This window comes from Oculina patagonica, chromosome 2 (assembly GCF_052425735.1).
Source record: "Oculina patagonica isolate OP01 chromosome 2, crgOcupat, whole genome shotgun sequence".
Classification (NCBI taxonomy): Eukaryota; Metazoa; Cnidaria; class Anthozoa; order Scleractinia; family Oculinidae; genus Oculina; species Oculina patagonica.
The window spans coordinates 18,323,159-18,346,445 of NC_135759.1; the positions used below are offsets into that span (position 1 = coordinate 18,323,159).

The 23,287-nt window shown below is 38.5% G+C and overlaps 2 protein-coding genes across 2 annotated transcripts; both read right to left on the bottom strand.

Moving 5' to 3' along the window:
• Window positions 1–1,367: 1,367 nt before the first annotated feature.
• On the bottom strand, window positions 1,368–16,221 carry LOC144643295 (uncharacterized). Its single transcript, XM_078502497.1, has 13 exons — window positions 16,160–16,221; window positions 14,511–15,742; window positions 12,092–12,203; window positions 11,032–11,202; window positions 10,078–10,238; window positions 9,193–9,384; window positions 8,839–8,943; window positions 8,088–8,186; window positions 7,303–7,374; window positions 6,376–6,471; window positions 4,992–5,094; window positions 4,137–4,326; window positions 1,368–2,528 (listed from the first exon to the last, which is right to left on the bottom strand). The coding sequence occupies exons 1-13, from the start codon at window positions 16,206–16,208 to the stop codon at window positions 1,709–1,711; spliced, it is 3,402 nt and encodes a 1,133-aa protein (XP_078358623.1). The 5' UTR covers window positions 16,209–16,221; the 3' UTR covers window positions 1,368–1,708.
• Window positions 16,222–18,367: 2,146 nt separating this feature from the next.
• LOC144643272 (uncharacterized) lies at window positions 18,368–23,036 on the bottom strand. Its single transcript, XM_078502475.1, has 5 exons — window positions 22,949–23,036; window positions 22,143–22,181; window positions 20,781–21,119; window positions 19,882–20,250; window positions 18,368–19,246 (listed from the first exon to the last, which is right to left on the bottom strand). Exons 1-5 carry the CDS (start codon window positions 23,004–23,006, stop codon window positions 19,068–19,070), a joined length of 984 nt encoding a protein of 327 aa, XP_078358601.1. The 5' UTR covers window positions 23,007–23,036; the 3' UTR covers window positions 18,368–19,067.
• Between the last annotated feature and the right edge of the window lie 251 nt (window positions 23,037–23,287).

Sequence of the window (23,287 nt, forward strand, 5' to 3'; positions counted from 1 at the left end):
ATACAGGTTCATAAATACAGCCAAAACAACATTAACCTCGAAATCATCTACGAGGCTTAGTACAGAAAGAAGTTGACTATCTATAGAAACTTGTTTTTTGTTGGATTTTGAGTTTTAGTCTTCATTTTCTTTTAATTTCTTTTTTATTTTCTCGGAAAAATCATTTTTCTGGGAAAATGGCACTAAAATTCTCGAATAATGCTCAATGCTTTTGCCTCACTAAAATGCTTGAAAAAATGCTAGCATAATGTACAAAAGCCATGAGGGCAGGAGCCCGAGAGGAAATGGGCGGGAGATGCATCTGCAAATGGTTTGATATTCTAGTCTTCTCGGACAAGAACGATAAACGGTAGGCCCCGTCTCCTGCATCTTCAGTGTCAGCAGGGGGCGTAAAAGAATCCACACACTTATCATAAAGAGAAGGGCATGGAGTTCCCGGTGTTGTGGTCTGGTCTTTGTTCATTGTTCTGTGTACTGTGAAATGCTCGGAGATATTAGCTGTATAAGCTACTCTACAAACCCGAGGGTAAAAGTGATGTATGATGTATGTATGTATAGGTGGGATTCCAAAGGTGATGGGAACCGGGAGAAATTGAAAAATTTTCGCAACATTTCGCTATATTTTGCAAAAGAAATAGGACAAAGGAAGCGGACCACTACGGAAAGGGGCGAGAAGGGGAGGAAAAGATACGGCGGGAAGCGGGAGCATTAAAGAGAAGCGTCGTAATGATACGCTTGGTTGATTTACACGACGCGATTCGTGCTGTAGTCATGGCGTAAGCGTGTCGCATGCGAGAGTAGGCAAAATCCTACCCTCTAATTCGCCTCTTAGGCTCCGTCCACACTGACCCGGAGAAATTTGAAAACGCCGCGTAAAATGTTTTCCGTCCACATTAACACGGGTAAATTTGAAAATGATACGCTTCATTAGTAAGTAAAAGTAAAAGTCTTTATTTAACGAGGGTAGCACTAAAATAACATAAAAAATACTAACAAACCAGTGGCCCTCTAAAATTATTTACAATAAAATATAAAAATACACTATTTCACGCTCCAAGTCCAAACGCTCATTTGTGAGCGTTTTTGAAAAGCTCCGTTTTCGGTGACCGAAAACGCCGTTTCAGTGTGGACGGTTGGCCTAACCGGAGAAAAAAAGATGCGTTTTCAAATTTACCCGGGTCAGTGTGGACGGGGCCTTAGAAATTGTCAGGGGTGCACGACGTCTCGCTTTGGGGTGTAAATTAGGGTGGTCAGAACAGAACGCCAATATTTTATATTCGTCAGATCTCGTTTAGGGTTGTAAGTAAAGAAATAAAAAACGCCGTCATGTTTGCAATTCTAGACCGCTCAAGCATGAAAAAATGGTATTTTCTGGAGGTCACAAAGGTCTCTATTTATTTTGACTTTCCAGCCATAGTTATAGTAAACGGTTTTAAACCAATGCAAACTTTTGTGAGAAACATTTCATTATTCTATTTACATGAAACTCTTTTTACATATATATACAACATCAACGTATGCATAACTTTTAACGTATAAAAATCTGGGTCAGCTGTGTGGACCCCTGCAAGATTATAGGAACTGTAGAATGACAAAAAACCTAGCACAAAGATTGTTCCACGATGTACTGAAGATTTCTATCTTGGATCTATTTTTACCCAGCGACGTCACAAGCCAACGCTGTGACAACGCGGGAAAACCGTTACTTTTAAGCGACGCTAGATCCCAGATCGTTTCCTTCAGACTGTTCGTAGCCTGAGGCAGTTGGTGAGGTAACGTTAAATTCGCTTATTCCATCAGCGAGTTGAAGAAGCTCCGGCTCGTCCTTATTGGACTCGAATTCGAAGAATGTCTCGGGATCTTGGTCGCCAGTCTCCTCGGGTTGATCCGAAGTTAAAGTACTAGCAACTCCCCGATCTTCCGAAAACTCGACCTTAGACGGGGAATTCAACCCTGCCAAACTAGTATTTCCCTCAGCTGATTCGCTCCTTTTCTCGATTTGAACAACTTCTTGTATTTGATCTATGTTCTCTTCCTGTGCTTCATTATGGTCTACCTCACTCCCAGGCTCCTCTTCGTCCTCAGAGTGCTCGGACAAGTCGTCCCATTTCTCCATATTCATGTCCCCGCTACCCTCAGATGATGTACTGTTTAGATCCATGGGGAGATAGGAGCGCCTCATAACAAGATCCCCAGGGGTCGGTGCTCGAGACATTCTTTCCCGCGCGTGATAGCCGGCGAGTATTGGGTCCCACCCTCGCGAGGACTCACTAGTCGCGCGTGAGACCGCGCGTGAGCCTGCTTTCGTTGCGCGTGAGGCCACACGCGAGGGAGGGCCTTGTTCAGTCTCAGTAGTAAACATACGTTTGTAGTCGCTCGTGTACTCGGCTGCTTGGTCCTCTTCTAGGATGTGCGACACAATGGCGTCTTTTCTACATAATCGCCTGACTTCTTGCCTGATAGCTTCGACCATTTCCAAATCTCCAGTTGGTTCCACACCCAAAGATTCTAAAGTGATGATCGCCTCCCTACAAAAATACGAGACATGACGAAAAGTTATAAACTGAATATAATATTATACGGAATAGGAGGTGGGGCAGAAACTTTGAAGTAAATTCTACAGCGTTCCGGGTTCACCGTGTTGTGTTCTTGGGCAAGAAAACTTTACTCTCATAGTGCCTCTTTCCACCCAGGTGTATAAATGGGTACAGGCGACATAATGCTGGGAGTGTACCCTGCGATGGACTAGCATCTCATTCAGGGGGGAGTAGAAATATTCCAGTAGCCGCTTAATGCTACAGAAATCGGGATAAGCTCCGGAAGTATGGGCCGCTTGGCTCGAGGCTTCCCCTCTACACGTACGGAGCAATGCAGTGACCAAGAGCTAAAGATTTTTACATATGGCCATCCCATTCATTCACTTACATGTACGACCACCTTTTCACACGATTTGTCACAAAATTCTTTCGTTATTTTAATCGTCACGCAACGCTCTTCCTTGAACGTTGTGTGACGGTTCAAATCATTGCTGTATCAATCTCGTCCCCAGAGGCCGCGATCCTTCTGGTCTGCGCCATGGATCGTGACCTCTGGGCTATTCTAAAAAGCCGCTGAAACAATGAAAACACTTCTGATTGGTCGATCTATAACGCGCCAAAATTTGAACGTGCGTCGGGATGGTTGTCCTGGCCCCTGGGGAATTGAAAGTCTGTGCTTAATGCAATTCACAGATCGTGCACGCAATCGTAATATGTGCAGTTTTTGGATGTATTTCTGTTTGGAGACGACATCAACAGTCTCAGAGCAAATCTTTTTCACTGAAATAAGTAGAGAATGATCCCAAAACAGCATTGATTACAATTACGTGACACGACCTGAATTTGCATAAAACCGCAGACATGTCTAGTCTCCTGTGAATGAATTAACTGTCGAATGACTTTTTTAATTATTCAGTGGAACGTGGAGCGTGCGCAAAAGAGTCTTGCAATCTCTGGCGCACGCGCACAATCACACCGGAACCAGGATTTCCTGGTTCCGGTTTGGATTCGTCCAGAGCCATTGAGTTTCCCGGCCCGCTGGTCAAGGGAAACGCAGGCTCTGGGGACGAGATTGTTGCTGTATAAAAGGTGATTATTGACAGTAACGCAAGGCAAGTTTACGAAAAGATTGAGTGTGTGGTAAGGAGGTGAGGCGAGGACTTCATGAGAAGGTCGAGTTTTTGGCGCGACAAGTAAGTTTATTTACCAGCTCTATTGCTTGGAACATTGACAACGACTCTGGAACTCTTTAAATAGTAACATCAAGTCTTTAAAATGTCCGAGGAATTTTAGGCGCCATTTAGCAAATGTATTATTAGGTTAATTTTTTACATTTAGAATATTTTTGACATATTTATTGTAATTATAATTATACTTATATTCTTAATTAATCTAAATTTTTACATTTTTAATCTGTATTTGTAATTTTATTATATTGAGCTGAAAAACCCTATTTAGGGAGCGTCAATAAAGTATATGTATATGTATGTAACGACCTATTTGTTTCCTTTATTACTCGACAGACGAAATCAATAAATCAATACAAATCACTGAGCAGCATATTATTAAGAATACACCGGAGCCTAAACTGTTTCTCACCTCTTCACCAGTTCTTCAGTTTCGACAACCAGGCGATCTTGAAGCACGCTGAGTAACCGCTCATCTCGTAACCCCAGCACTGCGATAGCGTTACACGCTTCCGCTCGTACAGCGGCAACCTTCTCATAGCGAATGGACCACAGTAAAACCTCGATCAACTTTTCATCCACCACTCCAATAGAGCCGAGAGCTACAACACAAATATATGAACGAAAGTAAGATAAAGCAAAGTTTACACTTTGACTTCCAAGACCAACACTACAATTCTCCTAACTGTTTTTCATATATTTTTTGTTATTCTTCTTGGGAGAATTTGGTGTTCAGTCAAGATTGTTTTATCATTTATCAAAACCTTCATTCTTGTCACCTGTCTTGAATTGGTTATGACAGAGAAAGAAAGTTAAAACTTCTCACTTTTGGGCTTACAGGCTAAAGATTTCGATAAACGTAAGATTCCACCAAACTATCGAGCTCTTCATGGCTTTTTACTTTCTTACAAGGTCTCCATGAATCATTTGAAAAGGAGCTTTTTTAGAATTTAGGAAATTATTATGATCAATCTAACGTTACGCTTTTTAGAGAACAAGTGACAGAGCAACGTCAGTGATGTATTAAGAAAGAAACATTGTCTGCTAAGTAATCTGCAGTAAGAGAAAGCGAACAAAAGCAAACGCAGATGAAGTGTGATAATGGAGGGTTAAGGACGATGATAACCTTCGCAATTATTTTCCGATCTATATATTCCAGCCCCTGCCCTTTCTGTACCCTGTCAAGCAATAGTTGACTCTAAGGATGATGAACTTCCAATTTGTTGAGCGCTTGTGTTTGTGTTGTAACGCTGTCAAGATTGCTTACCTTTTATGGTATGCGCCTTGACTTTCCAGCTATTGTCGTCACTCGCCAGGCGTAGAAGTGAAGTAAGCACACCCTTGTCTGTGATCTTCAACTTACCAGCGACCTGAAGAGAAAAAACACCGAAATATCAATCAACTATCACTTCAACGCAAATTTGTCACTACCCACTGCACTGACCTTACGGTGCTTTAACAAAGGGTACTTTTTAACCGTTAAAGAAAAAACGAATGGATAACAGAGCCGAGGAGGAAAGGTTAGATTCACGTGATTATTAGTCCACTTTTACCTGAATGCACTGTGATGTTCATTTTTTTAGGGAAGTGTTCATAACAAGTGTACTCGTCGAGGACCCACCTTGTGTAGGGGTAGGGGGGTTATGCAAGATACCACGTGTCTGGTAAGCCAAATGGACAAAATTTATTGGCTTCAAAATTTAAGTTGAGACTTTCATATTCGGTGTGCATGAAGCTTGTATTGCTGGAGAAATGGCACAAGGACAACTGAATCTTTTTTTAGTTTCTACTCGTGATAGAGTGGTGGTCCTATCTGAGTACAATAGTTTTGACCATTTCCCTTAGTCTGCGAAAGACAGAAACATGAACATTTCCCAGCAGTTAGCAGTATCTCAGCAATACTCATTAAACCAAAATCTAATACTTGTCGGGAAATAACATAAGGCAAAGATGCCATTGTTCCTAGAGATAATTTCTGCCCAAAAGTGCAAAAGTTGAGCTCACTTCTAACCACCTTATACTGCACGTACATTTCTAAGCGAACACTTATTAACGTACATGTAGTTTAAGACAATTCACAGCAACTTTTTTATTTCCTAGAATGTCGCGGAGAGCTTGAGCTGAGCGGGACCTGTTCACAAGCTTGGTAAGTGAGGGAGAAAGTAGACCGCAAAGCAGTCAGAACAATCTTTACTTTGGCGCGGGTTCGTTGGGCACAACGCGGCGCTCCAAAGAGAATCTACAACAACCGTGGGAATTTCGAGTGGGATTTGAGCTGTCTGCATGAAGTCTGGGTGCTAGAATTGCTCAAAGAGACTAGGTGCTCGCCACGGCCTTTGGCGAAAATAGAGACTGCTAACGCACACCGTTTGCAGTCTCTATTTTCGCCAAAGGCCATAAAAAGTGTGTAGCGGTCTAAAATTGTGAGTTCTTCGCTAAGTCACAGGGAAACCAGAGTTTGCAGTCTATATTTTCGTCAAAGGCCGTAAAAACAGTGTAACGGTCTAACATTGTGAGTTCTTCACAGCGAAACCAGAGTTTACAGTCTATATTTTCGTCAAAGGCCATAAAACAGTGTAACGGTCTAACCTTGTGAGTTCTTTGCTCAGTTACAGGGAAACCAGACGAGTTCCAATCTCAGGTATACCTACCATAGCAGCTTCAATTCTAACAGATACGTATTCACTCTTAAAACATTCCTGTAAGGCTGGCAGAAGACGGGCCGTCATTATACCAAGGTTTGACAGCTGCAAGAGAAGAAAAACCAAACATAATTTTTTTAAAAAGCAAATAACGTGCTGCTGGCAAGCAAAATAAGTGCGGAATGAAGAGAAATTTGTCTTTGAATTACATGACAGACATTATCGTAAAAAATGTTGTGGTTATTAATCGTGATAGAGTACAATAATAAAGTATTTTTCGATTGTCTCACGATGTAGTCACGTGTGATGGAGATCGCGACGTTTCGACTGCACACTGCTAGTCTTCATCAGGCGATAAGGTCGACTGACATTGTTGAACGATTTTACAGTAAGCCAGTTTGTGTTTAGCGTGTAATTGTTTCAAAATTGGTACATCATTCCCTGTAAAAAAAGAGTGATGGTATCGTCGTTTCAACTTATCAGATGAAAAAGCAAAGCATTGACCATTGACCAAGAACAACTTGGAGGCGGACGATAGAAAGCGAACTTAAAACCCTTAACTACACCTGGGGAGACATCGAAAAGAAAACTCGTGACAGGCAGGTGTGGAGAAACTTTGTCGCTGCCCTTAGCGCTGATGGCGTATAGGGCAGTAAGTAAGTAGTAAGTAAGTTAAAACAAAGAAAACTAAAACCGTGACGGTGGTTTGGATACCCGATCTTAATTAGCATAGATTTTTACGATTTTATTTCTCCGTTTACTCCGTAGTTTTTGTTTCGATTGAGAAGATATATCAAACACTCGAGACAGTGTTTTATCGGCTATCCAAACACCTCGAATTTCGTCTGCGCGTCGTATCTTCAACTCTCTTCTCGGTGTTTGGATATCCCGATGAAACACTGCCTCTCGTGTTTGATATATTACTTCAAACTTTACCTTTTTCAGCGCGTCCACTTTAATCCGCTCGTTTCCAGTAAGTATTCTCTCCCGCAGAGCATCATGGACAAGCTGTTTTGTAGAAATGGAAAACAATATAAACTTCTCTCAGATGGTGACAACCGGCCCCCCGCCCAGAAGTAGCGGGATGAAAAGACGACGGGAAATGGGGTTGAGTGACGATGGAGTAACCTCCCTATCACTAACTTGTTTTAACTTCTTTCAACTTTATTAATAATAAAAACAATGTTTCCATGAACACTACGAGATTTGAGAACCAGGTTTAAAAACAACACTGATTTTTTTTTTTTTTTTTTTTTGGGGGGGGGGGGGCAAACAAAGTGTATAACGAAGTACGCGAGGTCTAAAAATAGAATGCGAATGAATATAACCCCCACGAGGATCAGAAAACATCAGCGGAAACTAGGCGAGGATTTTGTTTTATGTGTGTGGTTAGGAACACCGGCTGTTTTAGAAAGTGTTTTTGGGAAAATCGTCCGCCAATTTGATTTGTTTGTCTGAGGCTTGTCTGAGTCGTGACGTCACTCGCGCGCTTCGCTATTATGGGAGATGTGAAAATGGTCAATAGAATCACAAAGTGAAACTACTTATGATCATCATCCAATGATAAAAACACACCACAGTGAAGCTCCTTTGAGATTTAAAAGGGATCGGGATATGCCAGTGAAATTTCTATGGATGGCCATTGGTGGAATTAAAGAACCCAAAATGGAGCATTTTGTTAGACCCAATAACAAATACTGTACATGTACAAAAGAATGTACCTTGCCATTCCCAGTCCTTCCAAGAGCTTGTGCAGCTGCTGAGCGAACGTCTTTGCTCCAGTCATTCCACATCAAATACGACAACTTGTGAGTCATGTCCTAAATGGGAATACATGAACAAAAGTACTGATTTAACAATTGAAAGGACCACTGGATTTGCCCTGCAAAGGGGTACTGCACATCAAGTTGTTGAAAAGCGATTCACAGAAATATGCTCGGTGATGGGGAGAGCACATGTACAGTATCTCATTAAATCTAGGTTAGTTGGATGCAGCACAAAGAATGGCAAGCAAAAAATAAGACAAGGGTTAGTTGGAGAGACCCAGTGTCTTCTCACCCAAAACCCCACACCTTTTTTCCCACGCACTGTTCTTTGTGCTACATTGTAATCCCTAAATAACCAAACACCTGAACATTAGCTTCGTCAAATCTGACCTCCACCTCTTACTTGCCTTGAGAACATTCCAAGCTTATTTATGTACAGTGAGAATACCATGCAGAGGCAAAAAAAGTGCAAATACTGAACCAAAGTGCCTGATTAAAACACCTGAGAGGCTGAATAACAAAACTCAGCCAATATTGCTGGTCCAATATTTACTAAGTACATGTTTTCTGACTGAGAAAAATAATAAAGAAACAAATCACCAAAGGAAAATGTTTGCAATAAAAGAATCTCCCAACTAAGGAATTTATGAGTCTGGTGTGGAGAATTTGCATCAAGATTAAGGGATAACCCCCAGGATAACCATACCTTGTTTGCTCCTCCCTTAAGCTTTGGAATGACCTTACAAGCTGTTACACGGTCCTTCCAGCTGTTACTGTTCAGTAGTTCTGCAATTAATGACTGAACAACATCCTGAAGAAAAAAGAAAAGTTGCAACAGTTATTCAAACAGGCATTGAACAATTATTAAAAGGATGAAATCCATTAAATGATTTTTTCTAGGCCAGGTCATCACCAGTGCCTATAACCCAGTTATTTGTTTCCCTCAAATCTCAATGTGTCCTGAGGCGAAAGATTCTCGGGAAAAAAAAATAAACTGTTTTTTCTCGGACCTGTCATTAAGTGTATAAACATGTACATAGAGGAAACACTTAAAACTTACCGACTGTTGGCTTAGCTTGGCTAAGAGAGTCCCAGCCTTTTCAGTCCTCACGGCATTATCAGCATGAAGATGATTGACAAGCTCTACAATAACTTTGTCTGTGATAACACCACTCAGAGCCAAGCACTGTGTCGCTGCCCACTTTTCAGGGGGGCCACCATGCTCCATTGCCCACAAAAGTACTGACTTGGCCTGACAATTTTATTAAGTACATAAATTAATTAATAAATTTTGACATGGGAAACAAAAGTTTTTGTTTTAAAACATTTTGTTTTAATAACATCATTCCCCTCATACATACGTTTCTTCAAATTCTAACAAGCTACAGTAACCTTACAGCTGTCAGACTATACCTCCCACCCACAATAATAATTAAAAGCTATTTTTTAAAGGACGAAAATTATGTTAAAGCATGGTTGAAGTGTACATGTAACTTAATTTCAGAAAAAAGGATGATAAAACAGCAGTAAAATCAAATAACAGTTAAAACTATTGTTTGTTGGTTTTTTAAATGTTGATTTTACAAAGTAGAAAAATAAATCATTGAGCAGTCATATCGTTCATCAGTAGTGTACAAAACTTCCAAAAGCCAAATTGAAGAAGAAATTCGCTAAGTAAATTATTTTTAAGTTGAGCCTTTTGTCCTATCACAATATAATTACCAAAGGAGAAAAAGGCCTGAAAATAAAACAAACTCAGTGAATAAAAGATCTATTGTAGACATACTGTATGCATGTACATGTACATGCATGTACATGCACAAGTAATATACATTTGTACAGTGATTACAATGCACAATAATTGTAGACCTACAGCTGTAGATTGTGTTATCACTTCTTACAGCCAGAGAAGGTTTACTATTCAAGTGTAATTGATATATTTTACCTTGTCACTGGGTCTGTTCAGAGAGTACAATGTAATGGCAGCAGCAACCTTGACTTGTGAATTTCTATCATCTAACAGCTTTGAAATAGCTTCAATGAGCTCTGGTTCTAGTACAGCTTCCAAGGGTGGTGTTGGTCCCTTTGTCTTGTCTAACATAATACCTGTGCACAGGTGAAAAGAGAGAAAATTAATATTTCATTGTCAATGTTAACTTGCGATAATTCTCAACTTAGCACATACACTGTACATCTTTCCTGCTTTATTAGCTGCTCTTGTACTCTAGCTTGAGCTACATGTTCTCTCTTTGATCCTTGATAAAAAAAAAATAACAGCTTCTCCTTTGCCACTTGGAAGCTTTTCTAGCATACTTCTCCACATTTAGGGCAGTGTTCTGAAATCCAAGACTAATCCAGATAATCTCTACCACCAGCACTGCATGCCCACAATCTTACCGGTAAGTGGAATTCAGCATCAATGGCCTATCAGTGGTTATTCCAATCTTATGTGGAATAGCAGTGGAAAAAACTGTGGCAATATTGACAAACGTACATGTGTATCCTTAGGTATTCTGGTGGCATAGTGTATGGAAACTAGGCCTTAAATGGTGCTTATAATAAAAAGTTGCTGTCTGGACTACAGGGTCTATATTGTAGTTTAAAATGAAACACAGGTCAAATTGATTTTAAAATAGTTTGATTTGTTGTTGTTGTTTTTTTAAATAAAAAAAATTAAATCAAACTTTTTTAAAACCAAACTATTTTATTACTTCTAAGTATTAAAACAAGGAAAACACATATCAAACTATTTTAAAATCATTTTGACCTGAAATTCGTTTTAAACTACACCATGCCATCTTCACTTCAAAAGGGTACATATCAGCTTAAGCCATGCCCAGATGTGAAGAGCCCTTAGCTACAGAACAATGATCATTCTTTACATGTAGATGCATTGTACCTAGATGATGTTCCTCCTTCTTCATCTGCCGAAGTTCAGCTGCCTTACTGCATGCGGACACAGCTGCTAGTCTGACATGGTCATTGATGTCACTCATGGCCTTGATCAACTCATCGGTTCCACATTTTTGCCAACGACGTTCAAGAAACCACTTGGACCTCCACTCCTCAACTTGAAAAAATAATAAAAATACCAAATAAAAATATTATACATAGTTAAATGTATACTGATTAGCATACAATGTCAGGTTAATGCGCTATTACGATGGCAGCCTCAGCTTGTAGAATGCCTTAAGCACTAGCAAATAATGCTTGTGTGAGTAACAGTCTTGAAAGTTTGAAGTCCTACTGTCCGCGTCTGGCAGATATGGAAAAGAGAGCCTCTCTATGGATACCCACGGTCTTGATTCAAGGGGGGGGGAGGTACGCTGGATTTCAAGTGCCGGGGATGATCGAAGGATTTTTTTGGGTTTGAAATTTTCGACTCCAGGATTTTTTTGGGTAGGAAAATTGGCAAGTATTTTTTGGGGGTGGCTTGATTTAAGTAGGGAAGTTTTTGGGTATTAAAACATTCTAAAGATTTGTGGTAGTGCCTTGGCCGTGTAGTTCTGCAAATAAATTTCAACCAAATGTGTTTCTAGTGTTTTTCTTTGTGTTATATCATTCCCCCTTTCTGGCAATTTAAGGCTTAAAAATTCAGCATGGGATTTTTTAGGGGTTAATTTTTGGTCCAAGGATTTTTTGGGGTCTTGATTTTTGCCCCCATTCTATCATCCCTGTCAATTGTAATATTGAGTACCCCCCTGGGTCTTGATCTGCTTACATGTACGATGGATGTACTGACAAGTACTATACACAACCCAAGCTAAAATTATTATGTAAATGTTTTGGTTCTAGAAGAGTTTACTCTGTTATCTAAAATTTCTCAAATATCAATCCAATGCTTAATTGTTCAAAGTCTTGTGTTTGTACGACAAAACAAAGTATTACTTTTAAAATTTGTTAAAATCTACTGCATACTATCTACTCCTTGACTTTTCCTGAATCATGACCAGACTTACCGATTTTAACTACATTTGAATCGTCGCGCATCTTTTTCTTTTCCTTATAAGCATTGCTCAAGGCTTTTACATCAATATTGGATTCCTTCATAACAGGAACATAATTATCATCCTGAAGAAACACAAAAACAAGAGAAGAAAATGGATCAAATACATGTCACCAGCTTTGTTTCAGTATAATAAACCTGCAGTTTTAAAATCATATTGTACAACTGTACGTGTACATGTAGTATAAAGTAAGTTTGTTATGGTTTTGAAATTTTACAAGTTCCTACAAATTAATTAACTGTTTCAAATTTTGACAAAAATACATGACAGAGTTAAAATGTAACTACACTGTACACTGGTTTGATTATTACACCTTTTAACAGAAAACAAGATTAATCCACACATTTTGTTTTAAAAACATCATTCACCTCAGACGTTTGCATAAAACTTTATAAGCTCATAAGTTAAACTGTAATCAATCAACATTTTAGTGGCCATGGAAAGTATGGAGAATTTGCTTAATAATGAATGAGAACTTTCTGCTTTTAATTATGCTAATTGGCAAAGTACAAAAATTAACTCATGGAATTTCTGCAGGGGGTATATGTGTTGCGGTTTAAATTTATTTTTGGTTCAAAATTTTTCAAACCAGTTTGTTTTTCCCTTTGTTTATTTCAGATTACGATAATGAATGTGACACAATGAAAATTAAAAGTCAAACTGATTTGAAATTTTAAACCACAACATATACCATTTCAATTTATTTTGGACCGAAATTTATAAACCAGTTTGATTTTACTTTCCTTTGTTTCAGATTATATGATTATATTCAACAAAAACGACAAAGGAAACATAAATAACTTGTTGAAAAATTTCAAGCCAAAGACAAATTTAAACCATGATTGTACAACATAACCACTGACAGCTGCATTATGTGTCTTTATATAAGAAGAATTAGATGCAGATCACTTTTGAGAATTAACAGTTGTTAGTAGAAACTCAGCTGTGTTCTATTGGAAATCCACGATTCTGATTGGTTCTCCCACTGTTTTCTATTCGCCGATAGAAAACAGTCGCGCGCGCGCGTAGCTCTTTAAGCGGTAAATTTTCTTGATTTTTGTCTTCAAAGTGCACAATATTGTAGGTTTTGGACTGCAATCCTGTAGAGTTTCTACTAAAACAATTAGACTACTCGCCCTCGTTTTCTATGAGCCATAGTCAACTCGGCTGCGCCTCGTTGACTATTTGCTCATAGAAAACTCGGGCTCGTAGTCTAATTGTTAAATAGAAAATTGTTTATACCGGTAAATGTGTTTTTGTTTTGTTTTGAATTTTGTTTTGTTTGTTGTTGCTGTTTGTGGAGTTTGACATTTGCCATTTCAAAACTGAAGGATAGAAAATACATGTATAAACATTAACACACACTGAGAGTAATAATAAAAAAATTATTGAAACTGAAATCAATCATATATGTATATTCATTTTGTGAACAAGGTTTTTAAATAAAAATTAGAGAATCTTTTAAAAGAGATCATGAATTACCTTATTATAGGAAATTAACGCTTCATGAAATTAACCCAAATTTCAAAAATTCGCGTAAATTTAAGTCGCGTTAATTTTTGTTTTCCGCGACATTAATTAAGTGTAGCATTATTTTCCGCGACATTAATTTCCATTACTTTTCTTGATACAGTCCAGGCGTTCTTATCTCCTAGGAAAAAGCATTTTTTTCTTTAGGGTGGACGCTCGAAGCGGTCAGATTCCTTCACTTAACCCATACGATTGGGTTTAGTATACGATTGGGTTTATTTTCCGTCTCAGATTATAGCCTAGTGTTGAAATAAACTTGTTCCTGTTGTCTCAACAAGTTTTTTTCTTTGTGAACATCGCATTAATTTCCTTCATTTAGAAATTTTACCATCTCTTTCGCGTTAATTTCCTTTATTGGGAAGTAGTTTTTCTTTCAATTCGCGTTAATTTAAGTCGCGTTAATTGCAAATACCTTAATTTACACAAGCGTTAATTTCCTATAATAAGGTATAACTAGTTCGTACTGGTTCTTATTCATGCTGTGAAGAGCTTGTTTTTTTCTGGGTACTCCAGTTTTCCTCTATCCAAACTTCTTTTCTAAATTCCAGGGAACAGTGGATGAAGATCCATTTTATGGAAAATTTGCCACTGCAAATTCTCATTTTACTTTATTTTTTTATTACAGCTGTAATTATTTTACTAACTTTTTGTTTTCTTTATCTAAATGTACATGTAACTGTACATGTCGTGGTTCAATTTTTCCCTTGGTACAATTTGGTAATCTCCTTTGTTTAAAATTCATTTTCATTATTACAATACACCAGAACAAAGGAAAATACCAATTTGTCCAAGGGGTAAAATTGAACCACAATATAGGTACATACAGGTGTATACAATGTACCTGTACGACTACTGGTAACTCTTTCCATCGCTGCAAACCTTTCACCGGCTTTTTTGGCTTCTTTTGTGGTTTCTCTTTTACCTTACCAGATGGTCCCTTACTAGAATACCAAACTTTAGAATCCTGAGGATAATTTTCTTGTAACTGTTTCTGAAATTTGAGTTTGTCATTAGTGTCAAGCACAATGAAGCTTGAATCTGAAGTCTTTTTTGACGACACAGGCTGTGCACCACCAAGCAATTCCTGCTGGAAAATATTATCTGTTTCCAGTTTTTTGCTTCCTACTGCAGAAGACAGAGTGAATGAGGGTGTATAATGGATTTCTAAGGCTTGCTGAGACTTCTTTTCTTTAAGTTCTTTTGACTTTTTCTTTGATGAAGCCCGCTTTCCCTCTGCTGCGGCAGCTACAGAGAGCTCCTTAGAAGCAGGTTTTTCTTCTGTTTCTTGAATCCTTTTCTCGTAGAAACTAGTAAGTCTTTCCTTGTCAGTTCCTGATGACTGTTCACTTATAATCCACTGAGCTGTTGATTTACTCAGACAAGCAAGCACAAATTCATCCCACTCATACTTTGATGATTCCTGCGACAAAGCGTTTTCTGTTGAAGATCGTGCCGCTTTTAATTTTGTTGTTGTCCGAATAAGCTTTTCTGTATTAGTGAAGGCTGGCGTGGTCTTTGACCTTCTCAGAGGCTTAAGTTTTCTTGGTCCTTTTAAGTGGCAAAGGGCATGCCTTTTTACTACTCCACGTGTGTCGTGTCGACCGACAGGCCCCACCATGTGCCCCTTAGCATGATGACCTAAACCCCCAGTTCTGAATACTGAATTTAACTCATCCTCATTATAAGGGAGTGTGTGAGGTGCACGGTCTTGTAAAACATCTTCATTGAAGGCTAAGCCAGAGCTGATTTTCTTCAAGTATGATCTACTTATGTCTTTACTACTCTTGTCAGTAACAGGATGATACTGAGTAAACACATCCGCAAGTTTTGCAAAAGACCCTTCATCTTTAGTTGATACCTTGTGCCGTTGAGTGATGCCAAATGGAGGTGCCAGTGGAGCTAGAGAGCTATATGCTAGTCTAGAAGGGTATTCATCTGGCAAATATGGAGGTGTGCTAATCCTGCTTGTATTAAGTCCAGTTTCATCTCGACCAACGTAAGGAATCTGAACTCCTGATGCTACAGCAAAGAATTCTGCACCATGAGCTTTGGTTGGTGACACACTGCCAGCAACTAAAGGAAAATCATTTCGTTAAATACATTATAATTATTGACAACAACTTCACAAAATAATTAGTACCCCTGTACTTCAATAATTAATTACATAAAAGAGTTAATATATTATAACTTTTAGGCACCAGCAGTGTGGCACGAGAAAATGAGTGAGAATCCCTTAAACCACTTCGAATAGTACTTAATCATTTTCTCGCATCAACAGTACACAGATTATAGTGTCCAATAAAAATAATTGTGCACACCACATGCAGTAAAACACTGAGTAAAAGCTCAACGAAACTTGAAGAGAAGGTCAAAGAAAACGCTACGTTAAGAAACCATTAACCTTCTAGTAGTCAGAAATTTTATAGTTAAAGGACAAAAGTAAGTTTAAACTATCAATTGATTAGTCCTTTCCAACTAAACACACAGTACCTGTGTTGTACGGAGTCGAAAAGCCACCGGGAGTTGATACATTCGCCATTTTGTTCACATCTCCGCCATTTCGTTGTTGCCAAGCAACAAGTCGCGGCAGTGTTTATGTACAGCGGATTCTTAATCTGAATACACTATAATAAGGGATACATGAAGTACATACCTCTCGTTCCAGGTCCCTTTCCACGTAGGGGCCAAACCACCCCCCAAATGTTTCATCTAAAATTGGGTATTTGGTGAGATTTTTAATAACTTTGTTGATGTTGATCGCATGCTTGCGAAACTTGGTAGGTTAATATAAGACAACATGCCAATCATTTTGAAAGACTTGTTTGTCGAACTTGTCACTATATGACGTCATAACTGATGACGTAATATTTTCTTAAAATTAAAGTTTGGAATTGTTTCAATTTTTCTACTGTTTAAGATAGAGCGCATCAAGAGAAGTTGAAAACCGAAAACAGTATGTACATGCGGCAAATACTGGGTGAGATATGACATTTTAAAGTTGGAAAAATTTTAAGTCAATAAATGGGACCTCCCCCCTTCGGTAATAAAGCTAAATTTGACTGCCTTTTTTCTTAATAGTAGTGCAATTAACATTACACATTGGTTGTATTAAATGCAGAAAGTAGAAGGGAAAAGAAAATTATGAAAAAAATATTTTTTGTAATTCCTGGAAGCATAAAAGCAGATTTGTGACGTAATAAAAGGTCACGTGACCAATAATTCCTTTGCCATATTATTGTCCTGGAGGCAAAAGTGGAAAAACTAAAACCATACGATTTTTAGGGACAGTAAGAAGTCTCTTTTACCAAAATACCAGCTCAGCTGGAAAAAAACTGACAAAAAAATACCAAGGACATAACTTTTACAAAGAAAGTATGGAAACCTATAGTTCCGGGGGGGAACACTGATCTGTTTTTAACTGGCCATAATTCGGGAACAAAAAATCGCAGCGATGAACGGTTTTCAGTGTTTTACTCCCCTTGATACCCACTTCCAGATGAGACACTTTTTAAATAATAATTCAAAATTTTACTTTACTGGTTTTTGTGACGTCATCCTTTGTGATGTCACTTTGTGAAATTTTGAGAAATTCTTCAGCTTAAAATGAAGTGGACATCAATTTGAGCTAACACCACAAGTTTAGTAAATTAATGTTGAAAATAACCAAAATTAGGTTTCATGAAACATTTGGGGGGTGGTTTGGCCCCTACGTGTTCTACCGAACTTACTTATTTTAATAACGCGTGACGGCGGGTGCACACAAACCTGAGATCAGGCGTTGTCTTAGCGGCGGGGGAAAACAGGGAAAAAATGAACGCCTAATCGCAGGTTAGGTTTTTACTCTCAGGATCGGGATATTATTAATGTTATTTTTTTCCATTCGAAAGCGGCAACAAAAAGAACGCGCGGAAGAAGGGGGGAGCAAGTGGAAGAGGGAGGAAGTTTCTATTGTCCGTGTTCTCTTCCCTTTTTTCCTTCGCGCGTTGCTTACAGAAAAGTTCGTCAAACAAACCTTCACTATATAAGATCCATTGAGATGGCGTTATGCAGCCAGCTTGTTCACAAAGTATAAAACGCGGAAGTCTTCCGGTGTATCGGGTTGGTAAATGTATATAAAGTAAGAAAATAAGACGTGTCTTGACCTCACGTGTTTGTGTTTATATGTCACTATGATGTTAGTTACTCGGTCTACGACATGATTATAAATTTGCAACTGTTGAGTTAAAAAATGTCACGCATAACCGTAGAGTCCATGTCAACTTCGTTTATTCCGTTTTATATCTTCTGATCGAAACAGCTGAGGGTGCAAAAAAAAACATTTCAACGACCTCAGATTAAATTCAGAATACTATCTATCACAAGTGCGGAAATAACGTTCGGGGATTTCAAAACCCAAGGGATGTAATAAGCTTATTTGATACGGGTGCCTCATCTTAGGAGACCCAGGGATAGTCGGAGCGAGACGACGGCGGCGAGACGAAAGCTTTCGTCACGCCGAATTTGCTGTTCGGTTTACATCGTCTCGCCCCGACTAACTGCTGCTGGGTCTCCGAGGCTGGATGGCCTGACTTAGCGACAATATATCGATCTTTTTTAATGTTATAACTTATTTTTACATTACATTTAAAACTTGAAATGATTCAATTCAATCAAAGATTCCGTTTCTTTATTTGCCCCAAGTATTTCTTATTATTTTACACAGCATATAATTCACATCAACAGTAAGGAGCAGGAGCTTTCAAAAAACAGGGCTTACCCCAGTTACATCATGTTGTTTTCTACCATACTTTATAACATGCTCCGCCGTGTGAGAAGTGTTTAATAATATATTATATAATGTATCAACAAACATATTTTGTATTTTACGTTATACATTTTAAGAATTACAGGGAAGGGGTTGTTCAGTTTCTTTCTTAAAGCTACATATTGATTTGGAATTTTTAAATGGGTGTTTAGAATATTGTTCCCTATCTGGAATGTTTGTTATAATTTGTAGCATACTTGAGTAAAATAACAATAATAAAACAGAACAGAAGTCTGTCTAATGAAAAAAAAGGAACATAAAAAAATATACGTGAGTATATAAATATGTATAAATAAATGTTTACTACGACTTTCCTCGGTTAAGTTCGCTTTTCTTCTTTAGTAAGTACTGGACTAATTACAGGCAACTCTTTTATCCATGTTGCCTAGCAACTTATCTGACTTAATGAACACTCAGTTTTCTCCAGAATTGGGATGTGGACTTAAACATCCACGCATACACACCAACATCTTTTGGTCACATTGTGTACGACTGACTACAAGCCGTCGTACATCTTGAAAGTAATACTCAGTCCAGGACTCCATCCATTTTTATAATAACTGGATATATTTTTTAAATGCGTCTCCTTTTCATTCAGCTTCCAAATATGGTGCCAAGGAAAACGGCTAACTCCATCACAACCACTGTCCACTCTTGTCCATTGGAAGCAGACGCACTGCTTTTTTTCGTAGAATCAGCGTGACTGGAAGGAGGGAGACTGGAACGATCTGTTCGAGTAGTTGGCGGTGTTATCAGCAGTGCAAGCTTTGGCCCTGAAATTATACAAAAAAATGATCATAGGTCAGCTCCAGCTTGTGCCAATGGTTAAGTTATTAGAACGGTTCTCCAATGGCCTTCGATGTTTTCAGATTTTTTTTTTGTTTGCAAGCTGAGTTAATTACTCGACTAGTTGTATATGTGTGCGTGGTTGCGCACAACCATATACAACCAACCATGTACATTTTAACCAATTAGAAAGAACTTCATATACTTCATATACTGGGGTATAGGCCGAACAGAGGATGAAGACAAAGTGGACACGAGTTGATGACAACCAACGGAAAACAAAGATGAGAAAAACGGGCAGTTCGTACAACAAGGTTAGGTTAAGGCAGAGGTGAGAACAACCACCTGACACACATGGGAAAAGTTCTGGACCAGCAAGCGGGAGTTTTGCGCAGTTAATGTTCAACGTTATCGACCACAAACCTTTCCTTAGAGGGTGCATTAGGGTTTCTAAGAGTATAGTTCCCTTTAATTATTTCCTAAGAATTCGCAGACGATGAGTTTTCATAGCGATTATAAGCTAAAACAATGTGAATTCAGGGGACACCTTGAATGCAAAAGAAAAGAGGAGGGAGAGCAGAGTGTTCAAAATCACTTATTGATAGCACTTTCAGTTAGTTACCTTGAGAGTTGTTCAACACAAGAATCTTCAAGGTATAGACACGGACTGTCTGCATTCCGCGGACAGCCTTTTTCACTTTAGTTTCGTCAGGGGATGCATTCAAGTGAACGGTGACTTTAATCTCGAGCCCGTTGTCATTCTCCTCAATTCCGGTCAGCAGCAACGAGCCGTGATTAACTTGCAATCGGTTCCAAAAAATTGGAACTGAGTAACGGCTGTCGTTTACTTTACTGCAACCGCCAGTGTTGCAGTAGGCAAACCGGGTTTTATTCGTGTTGTACATCTCTATATCCGCAACTTGTTCCCATGGCAACATGTTCCGCAAGGCCCTGGTTAAGTTCACGTCAGCAGCTTTACGAGTTTTGATACCTGGAACGGTTAAAAATGCAGCGTCAATCAACAGGTGTCTAAAATGTGCTAGAAAACTTTTTCTGTCTGTCTGTCTGTCGTCAGTCTGTCTGTCTGTCTGTCCCTATGTGTGTGTGCATACTGAAGGCAAATGATGTGATGGTAATGGTTAGTAAAGGAAATGAAATTATTTCAGGAACGTGACGCGTGACAGTGGACGAAAACATGAAACGTCATACTAATAAAGTGTAGGACCCTACGCTGGCGTTACTATATAATTTTTTTAGGGTTTCCGCCCGGCCGCTTTTCACTCTCTTTTTTTTTTTTTTTTTTTTTTTTTTTCGCTTCTTTATTGTAGTTTTTTAGACTTCATCAAACTTGTTGACTTATTTATTTGGCGTTACTATATAAATATGTTTTAGGGTTTCCACCGCTTTTCTACCTTTTTCTCCCTTCTTTTTAGTCACCTTGCCGATTCCATCAAACCTGTTGCCTTATTCATGCTTTACACATGTACACATGCGAAGTACAAGCAGTACAGTGGAACTTACATACGGTGACGTTGATCCGATAAACATGATGATTTTTTGAGTTGCCCGAGTAATGAACTTCACATTTTAACTTGACCTGGCTGTTTGGGCTGTTTTGCGCTGAAACTTGTATGGTCATCGATCCAGCATCCGAGATGTTCACCACTTCGATCCCGTTTGGCAAGCGATGTTTCGTCACCACACAGACCATGGACTTGTCGCAGTATGCGAAACGCATCCACTGCTCGCTTTTTGAATTAATATTTCTTGCCTTCCATTCGACGTCACTTATCCCTTCCACTGTTTGTATAGCTTTGCAAGGTAAAGTAAGAGCCTCGTTGAAGCAGGTTGAAATAGTCTCTGAAATAAGAGCAAACATAATTTGAAATTACAGTTTTTAGATTCAAGAAAATCGTCACCATCAACGGAACACTTGACGAATCGAAAGAAATGCATTCTGCAATGAATAAGTGAAACATCTTTGCTCTAACATGTATATGATGGTTGTTTCCTGGAGTACAAATGTTGGTAATTTCATTGATTTCATTAATTTTATTTAACGGGTCATTCGAAGCTGCAAGAATGAATTCTTGCATGAAATGAACTTTCGGAAACGATTCAGAAATTTTCAGAGAAATATGAAGAGAACCACTGAAGAGGGGAAGGTATGTTTTTCAATTTTCTGTTCAACTGAAGAACACTTTGAAACTTTGATTCAAGATATGGAAACGGCACCGCAAATCCACTTCTCGACATTTGTATATTTTAAAATTCACACTCCGCAGTAAATGAACATAATAAAACACAAAATTAATTAACTCTAACCTATTTATTTTCCCTATTTACAGGATTCAATAGTAATGCTTTAATAACCAAAGTATCTGCTAAATGCTAGTCAAAGATTGCGTGATCGCGTGACAATTTTAAGTACCACAAAAGGAAATCACGCACCAACGAACCAACGAATCAAAGAAAGAACTGACCCATGACAGTATATGCGGATAAAGCGTTTATTAACACTTTTTGTCTTCCCTTCTTTTAAAGCAAGAACAGTTGTACAAGTCAAGTCCAACTGAAGTTTCTTATTTTACCTTTTACAGGTAAAAGCTCGATAAAAAATATCTTGTTTCGTAAACATATCCTTAGTAGAATGGAAGAAACGCAACAAAATTCAGTGTAACCAGTTTCGAAAGTGAAATTCGTTTACAATGCAATACAACAAAAGGTGGGGAATTTACCATTAGGGTACTTTCCCTGGTAGCTGTAAAAAAAATGCGTATTCTGCTCTATTAACGCTCCCTCAAACGGCCAAAAATTGCTTATTGTGTTCGAATTCTATTGACAGAATTTACCAGCCTATCCCAGAACATATTTAACACTTACCTTCACTGCCTTCAGCGTGTACATTTGAAGTACTTTGCCCTGAAAAGAGAAAGAAAACAACGCACACACGAAATAAGAATTTAATTGGGTATCACTATTACATGGATCACATAACAATAAAATTCTATACCAAGCAATGTCTAGACCAAAGATCTCCAAAGATTGTGCGAAAACCACACCAACGTTTCCGAACTTTCCGAAGATTAACGAAGTTTGTCGAAGAATTCCAAGGAAGATCCGAAGATGTTTTTTCAAAATCGTCAACAAACGTGACGTCATCGATAGATTTTGTATTTTTTAGAGCAACTTTTGGGCAACTTTTTGACAAATTTCGAGCAACTTGTGGACAGCCCTAGCAGTAAGCGAAAGTATCTTGCCGGGAAAATTCCCTCGACAAGTAAAACAACACATGCGGATTACCGAGCATTCTAGTGTAACTTTGATTACACTTACATGTACAATAAGTACCAATGCAAATTTCGACAAATTGATGAACTTCTGTTTATTTAGCGATGCTGAAAATTGCAGGATTTATTTCTTGTTTACACAAAATATCATTTGTTAGACCATCTGTCAAATGCTTTGAAACATTCTTTCGCGTGTCTAATTATTTAACAACCCGTTAAAACGATAGAATTTCGAAGTTTGACATGTATCAGTCAAATAGGATCACGAAATGATTTGAGATCAATCATGTATGTTTAGAAAACAAATACAGACTGTTTTCTTTACTTCTTTTGTATTGATTCGAATACATTCGCAACATACGATTCCTGTTTTGCTTTAGCTAAGCAATAAGTACTTACACACTACAATGCCTACACAAAATGTCCACCAACACTGGCTATGTCTGAGAGAACCCATTGATCTTGCTGTTACTAACTGACGATATACACTCTTATACTACTGCTCTGTTCACGCAATAACAGCTATTTGACTGATCGATGACAACTTTCAGCGTATTATGTTTTCCATTAGACAATAGAATGATGTCGTCAATGAATTTAATTTAGTCAGAAATTGAAGGTAAATTCCCTGATTTACCATGTTTACACTTGCGTGCAGCCAGCCATGTCGAAGAAAAGAAAGACCAAGAAATATGCTCACGTAAGTACAAGCAGCCCGAGCTAACTGTAAAGCTTTAA

Coding starts and splice junctions, on each gene's coding strand:
- LOC144643295 (XM_078502497.1), bottom strand. CDS start 16,208: ATGGCGAATGTATCAACTCCCGGTGGCTTTTCGACTCCGTACAACACA. Junction 7,375..8,087: donor GAAGGACTGGGAATGGCAAG/GTACATTCTTTT, acceptor TCTACAAAACAG/CTTGTCCATGATGCTCTGCG. Junction 6,472..7,302: donor AAGTGGACGCGCTGAAAAAG/GTAAAGTTTGAA, acceptor CTTCTCTTGCAG/CTGTCAAACCTTGGTATAAT.
- LOC144643272 (XM_078502475.1), bottom strand. CDS start 23,006: ATGGGTTCTCTCAGACATAGCCAGTGTTGGTGGACATTTTGTGTAGGC. Junction 22,182..22,948: donor TTGTGTAGGCATTGTAGTGT/GTAAGTACTTAT, acceptor TTCTCTTTTCAG/GGCAAAGTACTTCAAATGTA. Junction 19,247..19,881: donor TGTGTTGAACAACTCTCAAG/GTAACTAACTGA, acceptor GTATAATTTCAG/GGCCAAAGCTTGCACTGCTG.